The 11,629-nt window shown below is 34.9% G+C and overlaps 1 protein-coding gene and 1 pseudogene across 1 annotated transcript; both read left to right on the top strand.

Annotated features, from left to right (window-relative positions):
• The first annotated feature begins 710 nt into the window (after positions 1-710).
• On the top strand, positions 711-3,766 carry LOC140797288 (receptor-like protein EIX1). Its single transcript, XM_073150624.1, has one exon. It carries the CDS (start codon positions 751-753, stop codon positions 3,583-3,585), a length of 2,835 nt encoding a protein of 944 aa, XP_073006725.1. The 5' UTR covers positions 711-750; the 3' UTR covers positions 3,586-3,766.
• A 5,289-nt stretch (positions 3,767-9,055) lies between these two features.
• LOC140798032 (receptor-like protein EIX2) lies at positions 9,056-11,314 on the top strand (annotated as a pseudogene).
• The last annotated feature ends 315 nt before the right edge of the window (positions 11,315-11,629 follow it).

Genomic DNA, 11,629 nt, shown 5'->3' with positions numbered 1-11,629 from the left:
AATGATATTTCCCGGGATTGTATAGTACTACGTGAGGATTAAGCACATAATAAGGGAAGTTGCATGGTATTAATCCATAGAACCAAATATAAAGTATTCCACCTTATCCAATCAATCCTCAACCTGATATATAATTCATCACATTTGTGTTCATATAGGTGAATACGTTTATTACACATTTAATCCAAACTTACTATGTAGAGCATCTTTCCATGGATTATTGTGAGATTTTATAGGAATCAGTCCCAAATTTATTCTACATTTAATGATTTTGAGGGATGATTTTCTAAACCAACTTCGGCAGGAGGAGTTCACAAGAACATCATTATTACGATTGTGATTATGAAGGATATTTATTACTGTCAATGAAATATTGGGCATTGAAATATTGGAATATTAGATCTCAGCTCCAATGTCATACGAGATACCACACCGTACGTGGAAACAATCTTGACTCCAACTTTTGATTTGGATTATTTAGTGAGGAAATATGCATGCATGATTTATAGTTTATCTTCCAATGTCATATCACACCATGGAATTGATTAATTATTTCTTATGCCGCTTCAACTACTATTCTATTGTGTTTTTCTTTCTTGGAAATTCAATTTGTCACTATTATTGCTTGACTTAGTGGACTTCATATCTTGTCACGTAGTAGCGGAAGAAAGAAGAACATCATAATAACAATGCAATGTGATATCTCTTAACACCTCTTAGTGATTGTATAACGTACTTCGGCCACTATATATGTTTGTGTGGGGTGGGAATAATAAAACAATGGCTAAGCTTACGTCCTCCACCACCCATGGAGTTTTAGTTCTACCTCTCTGCCTTCTACTCCTCTACATCTTCTCTCCCGCTCTATCTCTAGAGACCACCAAACTACGAGGAAGTTGCCTTGCAAGTGAGAGAGATGCACTTCTCACCTTTAAGGAGGGCATCAATACTCTACATGGGAGTTTATTATCTTCTTGGGAAGGCCAAGATTGCTGCAGATGGAGGGGTGTCCTGTGCAGCAACAAGACGGGGCACGTTGTCAAGCTCGACCTCCGAGTCGACCCCGACGAGTTTTCATGGGCTTCCATGAGCAGCGACATTAGCCCTTCTATTCTCGCTCTAGAGCATCTTAACTACCTCAACCTAAGCTTCAACAACTTTAGAGGTCGGCAAATACCGAAATTTATGGGCTCCTTCAAGAACTTGAAGTATCTCAACCTCTCTCATGCGGGCTTTCGTGGTAGCGTACCTCCTCAGCTTGGTAATCTAACTAAGCTGCTCCATCTCGATCTTGGTCGTAATTACTATTTGCAATCGGTTGATCTGGTAGCTTGGTTACCACGTCTCTCCTCTTTGAAGCACCTCGATATGAGGGAGGTGAACCTCAGTGCTGCTGTGGATTGGGTGCAAGCCTTGAGCATGCTTCCAGCTTCTTTAAGAGTCCTTCATCTATCCGATTGTAATCTCAACGCCACACTCTCTGCTCTCCCTCTTTACTCTTCTAATCTCACATCACTTGTGACCCTTTATTTATATGATAACTACTTTCATGGTCCTATTCCTAATTGGCTGCTGGGAAACATGACCTCCTTAGAAGAACTTTGGCTCGGAGGCAATGATCTCGTCGGCATGATGCCGGAGACTATGAAGAATATACACAAATTGAAAGTGCTCGATCTAGGATGGAATCAGATCAATGGGGACATAGCAGAATTGATGGAGAGGCTACCGCACAAGATACAATCGTTGTATTTGTGGGGAAATAATTTGAATGGAAGCCTGCCAAATTGGATTGATAATATGACCAGTCTAAGCACTCTTGATCTCAGTTACAACAGTCTCACCGGTTACATACCTTCCGGGATAGGAAAGCTCACTAATCTCAGTTACTTGGAATTGAGTTCCAACCAGTTGGTCGGCATGATATTAGAAGACCATTTTACAAGCCTGACAAGATTAGAGATGCTAGACTTGTCAAATAACTCCCTGACCATGGAAGTACATCCAAATTGGATCCCTCCATTCAGATTGAAGGGAGTCGACTTGAGCTATTGCAACCTGGGACCCCATTTTCCTGCATGGATTCAATCACAGACTAATATTACTCTTCTAGGTATGTCTAATGCAGGAATCACGGACAAGTTGCCAGATTGGTTTTGGAATGTAATTTCACAGGTCGAATCTCTTGATCTCTCCCTTAACCTGATCAGTGGAGCAGTACCGAAGACTCTAGAGTTCTTGTCAGCAGCATACTCTATAATCCTGAATTCAAACCAGCTCAAAGGTCGGTTACCAAAGTTACCGATGGGTCTTTGGTACTTAGATCTCTCAAGAAATTATATATCAGGTCCACTTCCACTAAACCTTGGAACTGTAGACTTGAGATACTTGCTTCTTTCAACCAACCTTATCAATGGAACCATCCCATCATCTTTGTGCAACCAATTGCAATCCTTAAAAATCCTAGATCTATCAAACAACCAACTCTCAGGGCAGCTTCCTGAATGTTGGACAAGTAGTAATTTGTCTAAAGCCGATCCAAGAGATTTGAGGCCTACAGGTTCGAATCTCGACTTTATAAGTTTCCGCAACAACAGTCTCTCTGGTAAATTCCCTTTGTTTATCGAAAGTTGCCAACAACTTTTGTTTCTTGATCTCTCTTATAATAACTTCTCTGGAAACTTACCAGCATGGATAGGAACAAGACTACCGAATTTAGTCTTCCTCCTATTGAAGTCTAACATGTTTTCTGGCTATATTCCTATTAAGCTTTCAAAACTTGATCGTCTTCAAGTTTTGGACCTTGCTCATAACAATCTATCAGGAACCATAGCTCCCTCCGTGAACTTCAATGCAATGACCCTTAGCTTCAATCTCCATACAAGTCTAGCAAGTATAGTTGAGGATCTTGATGATTACGATGATTTCGTTAGCTTTTTAGTGGACACAAAAGGGCAAATTTTGGAATACCACAATGACGAGATGGCTTTCACGTTGAGCCTTGATTTGTCAGGGAATAATTTAACAGGAGAAATTCCTAAAGAGATAGGTGCCCTTGCTGGATTGACAAACTTGAACTTGTCTGCAAATCGATTAACTGGATATATTCCAGATTCGATTGGTGGTCTACAATCATTGGAATCTCTTGACTTGTCGAATAATGAGCTCTTTGGTGAAATTCCTTCAACTCTGTCAGCTTTAACTTTTTTAAGTTATTTGAACTTGTCCTACAATAATCTCTCGGGAAGAATTCCATTAGAGGGTCAACTCGAAACATTCGAAGATCCAACAATCTACATTGGCAACAAAAATCTTTGTGGGCCTCCTACTTCCAAAAATTGCTTAGAAAATCAAACAACTACGAGCGATCTTCTAGAATATGAAGATGGATATGATATGTCATCCTTTTATCTCAGCATGGGTCTAGGATACGCAGTGGGATTTTGGGTGATCTTTGGTACCTTGTTGTTTAATAGGACATGGAGAACAACCTATTTTCTCTTCATTGACAACATGTGTGATAGGATTTATGTGTTTGTGGTTCTCAAGTGGGGTAGATTCAAAGCCAGCATCAGGAAGAAATGAAGCAGAAGAGCAAGGCTACTACTGAAGGAGTTTGTAAGGTTCGAATTATGGAGATTGGTCAATGATCAGAGGCTTGGAAGGCCAAACCCGACATATAATATATATAATCTTCTGTTCCTCCACATACTTATTGTACACACGCAGAAATTCAGTATAATGTATTAAGTATTCCACTTGCTTATATTATTTTCAGTCTATTTTGTAGTAGCATGTTATTATCCTACACACTTTACCTAATTTAGATGCTTGCTTTTTTAATTACCATTGCTTTTTCTTCAAATTTAATGTACATATCACCATCATTTGAAATTAATTATGCCAACAATGACATGATTAGATATATATATGTTTATCTTGATGTGCTTCATTAATATATGTCGTTGACCATGTCAGATACTAATTCATTTGTATTTACTTGCCATGGTAGTTTCAAACAATGGTTATGGACTTGATTATAAGGAATCAATACTTCACTTGGATGGACTGCAACTCCAACTACATTTATTGAGGGAAATTTTCAAATAACACCCTACCCTATTGTTTTTGAATTAACACTATGCTTTTGAGGACCATAATTAATATATGAAAAAAAAGAAACTAACACAAGAAATGTTATTATTCACAAAATCTCCTTTCACAATGGTTCTAAACTTCTAAACAAGAAATGTCAGGGAATGATTTACGCCTCTAAAATGACCATAATTAATATATGAATAAAAAGAAACTACCAGTGCAGCACAACGCCAGAGTTGTTATTCACATGTAGGGGCGTAAATCATAATCAAGTTGAGCTTGATCGAACCGAGCTCGGTTCAAGCTTGGCTTGAAATAATTTCAAGCCTAAGCCAAAGAATTAAACTTGAATTGATTAATTTCAATGCAAATATATTCTGAGTTCTTACTAGACTCGAGCCTATTTTGAGTTTCTTAATAATCAAATTTAAGCCTATTTCAAATTAAGTTTAAACCATGCTGGTTGTTTAGTGACCGCTTTGGTGGTAAAAGTAGTTAATAATTCTGCTCAAATAGTGGATTTGCAGATCTCATCCATGGTTCCGGAATATGTTAGGTGGATGGTTGTGTTCCATGATATCAGGTTTTCCTTCACTAGTAGGGTTACCTCAGCTCATGATCCGGCTAGTCTTGCTCTTCAAGATTGTATGTTTAAAGAATGGACTTATCCACTGTTGGATTCTTCGTGTAACTCGAACTTCGAATGAAAACTTTTGTTTGCCGTCTTTTCTCAACTAAAAAAGAAAAAATTCAAACCAAACTTGAATCCATCTTGAGTTAAAATTTGAATAGTTAAAAATAATATATAAATCATTATTCGAATCATTTAATTTGAAATATTATAAGAATAGTGATATAAAATATTTTCTTTATATAAATATCTATTCTAGTTTTTGTATATACTTACCAATGAAATTCGACAGATAATATAATTTTCAGCATCTTACAATCGTTCTAAATTTATATACTCAACTTGTTTCCTTCCTTGCAATTCCACATTCGCCAACATTTTCATAGTCCACATCAATTTCAATGTCAGGTCACATTGTAAGTCATCATTCCTAGCTCGAACCAACTTGATAATTCATACCTTAACTTTATATGCACAATAAGGAGATGAAAGTTGGTACCAGTTTTGCAATGGCATTTCAAACCCAGCACTTCAGCACAATTTCAGAATAGCTTTTGTGTTAGTTTTTCAAGTGCTGTATGAACTTGGAAAAGAAACAAGAAATATTAGATCGGCTTGCACAACATAATCTCCTTTCACAATGGTTCTAAACTTCTTCTAGATCTTTTTTTTTCTTTTCTCTATTGGAAAAAGAAACTAAAATGACCATAATTACTATGTGAATACGAAAAGAACAACTAGCGTAGCACAACGGCAGAGTCATTATCCACATGTAGGGGCGTAAATCATAATCAAGTCGAGCTCTGTTCAAGCTTGGCTTGAACATAATTTCGAGCCGAAGCAAAAGAATTAAGCTTGAATTGATTAATTTCAATGCAAATATATCTCGAGTTCTTAGCAGACTCTGAGCCTATTTTGAGTTTCTTAATAATTAAATTTAAGCCTATTTCAAATCAAGTTTGAACCATGTTGGTTATTTAGTGACTGTTCTGGTGGTAAAAATAGTTAATAATTTCTGCTCAAACAGAGGATTGACATATCTTGTTCATAGTTTGGAAATGTGTTAGGTGGATGGTTGTGTTCCATACTTTCAGGTTTTTCTTCACTAGTAGGGTCACTAGTAGGGTCACCTTAGCTCATGATTTGGCTAGTCTTGCTCTCCAAGATTGTAAGATTGTATGTTTAAAGAATGGACTGATCCACCATTGGATTCTTCCAGGAACTTGAACTATAAATGAAAACTTTTATTTGCCATCTTTTCTCAACCAAAAAAGAAAAATTTAAACCAACCTTGAATCCATCTTGAGTTGAAATTTGAATGGTAGAAAATAAAATAAATCATTATTCGAACATTATCTATCATTTAATTTGAAACATTATAAAAATAGTGATATCAATTTTTTTATATAAATATCTATTGTAATTTTTGTATATACATACCAATGAAATTCGATAAATAATACAATTTCAGCATCTTACAATCGTTCTGAATTCTATACTCAAGTTATTTCCTTCCTTGCAAATTCCACATCCGCAAAAAATTTCATAGTTTACATCAATTTCAATGTCAGGTCACATTGCAAGTCATCATTCCTAGTACCTTAACTATTAGAGATAATCTTGATGTTGGAATTTTATAACCAATAATAGAATTTTTATATTCTAGCATACAAATATTTATATAAAAGTTTTTTTTTTATATAAATATCTATTCTAGTTTTTGTATATACTAACCAATGAAACTCAACAAATAATATAATTTTCAGCATTTTGCAATCGTTCTGAATTATATACTCAGCCGGTTTCCTTCCATGCAATTCCATATCAGCTTGTTTCCTTCCTTACAATTCCACATCCACCAAAATTTTTCTAGTTCACATCAATTTCAATATCACTTCTTTCCTTCCTTACAATTCTACATCCACCAAAATTTTTCTAGTCCACATCAATTTCAATATCACTTCACATTGCAAGTCATGATTCCAAAGCTAGGATCTATTTGATAATTCATACCTTGACTATTCCATAGAATCTTAATGTAAAATTTTCATAACTATGGATAGAATTTTCATACTTTAGCATTTAAAAGTTAACAATAGTTGCTTATCATTGTAGCTTCAAACAACCCTTTTTATTGAAAATAATTGCAACAATGTTTACTTTTCTTTTTCTTTTTGCTGCAAATATATATATTAGACTACCAAAAGAGAGTTCCTACCTTTTGAATCAGATAATGAATTAATTAGAGATAAATTGGCCTTGGTTTGAAGAGCAATAATTGGAGTTGTATATATATGGCTGCATGAGTCTACCATTTGAACTACCCACTTGTACCTTGTAACCAAAGAAATAATTATTTGAGCCATCTTTCACAGAGTTAAATGAAAAGGGTCATCTTAAGAAGCTCTTTAGTTGTCATATTTTCATTTAAAACTAGACATTTGTTTTTAAATGAAAAAGTGAGGAATTAAGTGGATGAGAATCTAAGTTGCATTTTATTCTTTGCTTAGCCCATGACATGCATCACTTGTAAAGTTTATATAAAAGAAAAACTTTAAAACTTTTCTTTTCCATTAAAATTTGCCTCATTTTGTTTATGTAACAAATTTGAATCAAACTAATGTATCTAGATGTGCTTCATAAATATATGTCTTTGACCTCAGACACTAATTGCTTAGTATTTATTTGTCATCGTAAGGAATCAATATTCAACCTGGATAGAGATTTCGCTATAATTCCAATTACATAATTATTAAGGAAAATTTTCTAATAACATCCTACATTGTTATTTTTGAATTAACACACTATGTGTTTTGAGGATTTTGTTACCCGAAATTTCTTCTTCTTATTTTTTTTCTATAATTTTCGTAGCACATCTCAAGTTAATTAAATTCAACCAATTTCAAATAGAAAGGTAATAAATAAGAAATATCATGTTAAAAATACTAAAGATAATTTTTAAATTATCTAAATTATCCTCCTATAGAATAAGTTTAGGACTGGGATATAACTTAAGAAGTTTGGGTCATTGGTAGAAATTTTTTGAGCATATTTAGTAATGTAACGAGTAAAGTAATATAAATTATAAACTAAAATTAATGATAATTAGTTAAATTATTACTACGGTGTTATATAAAATTATAGAGGAAAATGAGAGGTTCAAGTAAACATCCTTAATAACGAATTATGAATTAAAATTATACGGTGTTATGTAAAATGAGAGGTTCAAGTACACATTCTTATTTATTACTCTCCTCCTTTCTCTTAAAACTCACAAGCTTCGTGAAAGAAAATAGAATAGAATGACGAGTAGATGATATATGTTTATATAAAGAATATAAAGTGTTTGACACCTTGGAAAGATGATCCTCCACTAGGGGTTGCATGGGGTTCGTAAAGGGCTAGAGAGATCAAAGTTGAAGAGTTACTTTAGCAAGTTGGTTGAGAAGTTAAAAAGAAGTTATTTGGAAAGTCCAAAATTGAGAAAAAGTCTAGAGTTTTCTAGAGGACTCCCAAATGTTTTAGGTAACCAGTGGCCTAAACCCAGCTTAGCCCAAATTGATCTGGACATCCAATGGCCTAACAAAATTAGGTTAATATTATGGTTGTTCGAATAAAGCAAGTAATCTAATTGGAAGTTGATGTCACATAGAGACTCAAATATTTTGTTGAAAAAAAATAGATCATACATATAGAAGCTTAGAGCTTCAATTCCTCAGTTTAGTACCTAGTCAGTTATCCGATTACTATCTCAATAAAAAAATATCTATTTCAAGAAAAATATATATATTGATTTTTGTTATGAAAAAAAACTATCATTTAAGTTAACTCGATCATAATAATAGGTTAGATAAATATTTGAATACCAAATGACTTGATAATACACAAACATCTACAGCCTCTGATAGAAAATCCCATATGCAGATGCATTACTAGGAATATATGTCGATAGACCTTGACTTGGTAGTGGAAAAAGAACATATGCAAATGCATTACACGCAACTTTTTCAAAACGAAAATCCGTAGATTTCCTCGAAAAAGAGTACTTCACCTTCTTAAAATATGCAATATTCTCTTAGAAATATAGTTTACTACGTTTGTTGGTAGACCTTGACTTGTAGTGGAATTAAAAGAACATAATCCGCTCTAGATTGGCATGCATTACACGAATCTTGATTCCCACTTTCGATTATTTAGTGAGGAAATTAACATGCATGATGTATAGTTATATATATATCTTCCAATGTCATATCACACCATCCAATTAATCGTTACTTATGCCACTTCAACCACTATATATATATGCCAGCCTTGAGCATGCTTCGAGCTTCTTTAAGAGTCCTTAATCTATCTGATTGTAATCTCAACGCCACACTCGCTTCTCTCCCTCTTTACTCTTCTAATCTCACATCACTTGTGACCCTTGATCTTGAGGATAACTACTTTCATGTTTCTATTTTTGATGGGCTGCTGGGAAACATGACCTCCCTCGAAGAACTTCGGCTCAGAAACAATGATCTCGTCGGCATGATACCGGAGACTGTGAAGAATCTACACAAATTGAAAATGCTCGATCTAAGTTGGAATCAGATCAGTGGGGACATAGCAGAATTGATGGAGAGGCTATCGCACAAGATACAATCATTGTATTTGGGGGTAAATAATTTAAATGGAAGCCTGCCAAATTGGATTGAGAACATGACCAGTCTAACCACTCTTGATCTCAGTTACAATAGTCTCACTGGTCCCATACCTTCGGGGATGGGAAAGCTCACTAATCTCAATAACTTAGACTTGAAATCCAACCAGTTGGTCGGCAAGATATTAGAAGATCATTTTACAAGCCTGGCGAGATTAGAGATGGTAGACATGTCAAGTAACTCCCTAACCATGGGAGTACATCCAAATTGGATCCCTCCATTCAGATTGAAGGAAGTCGACTTGAGCTATTGCAAGCTGGGACCCCATTTTCCTGCATGGATTCAATCACTTACTAACATTACTTCTCTAGGTATGTCTGGTGCAGGAATCACAGATAGGTTGCCAAATTGGTTTTGGAATGTAATTTCTCGAATCCAATATCTTGACCTCTCCTTTAACTAGATCAGCGAAGTGTTACCAATGACTCTAGAGTTCCTATCAACAGCAAACTCTATAATCCTGCATTCAAACCAGCTCAAAGGTCAGTTACCAAAGTTACCAAAGGGTCTTCAGTACTTAGATCTCTCAAGAAATTATATATCCGGTTCACTTTCACTAAACCTTGGAACTGTAGAGTTGAATGACTTGCTTCTTTCAAACAACCTTATCAGTGGAACCATCCCATCATCTTTGTGCAACCAATTGCAATCCTTAGAAATCCTAGATCTATCAAACAACCACCTCTCAGGGCAGCTTCCTGAATGTTGGACAAGTGCTAACTCTTTTAGAGCCAAAAGTGATTGGAGAGATGTAGGTTCGAATCTTGCCATTATAAGTTTCCGCAACAACCGTCTTTCTGGTAAATTTCCTTTATTTTTCCGAGGTTGCCAATATCTTTCATTTCTTGATCTCTCTTATAATAACTTCACTGGAAACTTACCGGTATGGATAGGAACAAGACTACCCAATTTAGTCTTCCTCTTGTTAAAGTCTAACATGTTTTCTGGCCATATTCCTATTAAGCTTTCAAAACTTGACCACCTTCAAATTTTTGACCTTGCTCACAACAATCTATCAGGAACCATAGCCCCATCCCTCGTGAACTTCAAGCAATGACTCTTATATCCTCATATGCAAGTGATTTCCATAAAGGCGCAGATGTAGCATCTATATTTAACAATATTGATTATTATAATGATTTCTTTAGCTTATTTGTGATCACAAAAGGGCAAATTTTAGAATACCAAAATGACAAGATCTATTTTATGTTGAGCCTTGATTTATCAGGAAATAGTTTAACTGGAGAAATCCCTAAACAGATAGGTGCCCTTGCTGGATTAAAAAACTTGAACTTGTCAGCAAATCGATTGATTGGAAATATTTCAGAAACGATCAATGGTCTACGGTCATTGGAATCTCTTGACCTATCGAATAATGAGCTCTTTGGTGAAATTCCTTCAACTCTCTCAGCTTTAACTTTTTTGAGTCACTTGAACTTGTCCTACAATAATTTCTCAGGAAGAATTCCAATAGAGGGTCAACTTGAAACATTCGACGATCCAACTATCTACATTGGCAACAACAATCTTTGTGGGCCTCCTACATCCAAGAATTGCTCTGGAAATCAAACTACTATGAGTGATCTTCTAGAACATGAAGATGGATATAATATGTCATCTTTTTATTTCAGCATGGGACTAGGATTCGTAGTAGGATTCTGGGTGATTTTTGGTACCTTGTTGTTTAAGAGGACATGGAGAACAACATAATTTCTCTTGCTTGATGACATCTGTGATAGAATATATGTATTTATGGTTCTCAAGTGGGTTAGACTCAATGCCAGGATTAAGAAGAAATAAAGCAAAGGAGTAGGATTGCTATTGAAGGAGTTTGGAAGGTTCGAACTATGGAGATCGTTCACTGATTAAAGGCATAGAAGGCCAAATCCATCATATAATATTATTTCACTTTCTTATATAATGAATTAAGTATTTCACTTTCTTATATTATTTGCAGTCTTTTCTATAGTAGCATGATATTACCCAATTTATATGCTTATTTTCTTAATTACCATTGATTTTGTAACAAACTCAATGTACATACCACCATCATTTGAGATTAGTTATGCCGACAATGACATCATGATAATATATATGTTTATCTAGATGTGCTTCATAACTATATGTCATTTAATTGGTATTTACTTATTGTCGTAGTTCGAAACAATGGTTATGAACTTGATTATAAGGAATCAATACT

Source organism: Typha latifolia, chromosome 11, assembly GCF_019914945.1.
Source record: "Typha latifolia isolate L0001 chromosome 11, TyphaL0001v2, whole genome shotgun sequence".
Classification (NCBI taxonomy): Eukaryota; Viridiplantae; Streptophyta; class Magnoliopsida; order Poales; family Typhaceae; genus Typha; species Typha latifolia.
Note: the sequence above shows the minus strand (reverse complement) of the source record. Positions and strands in the feature narration are given on the sequence as shown.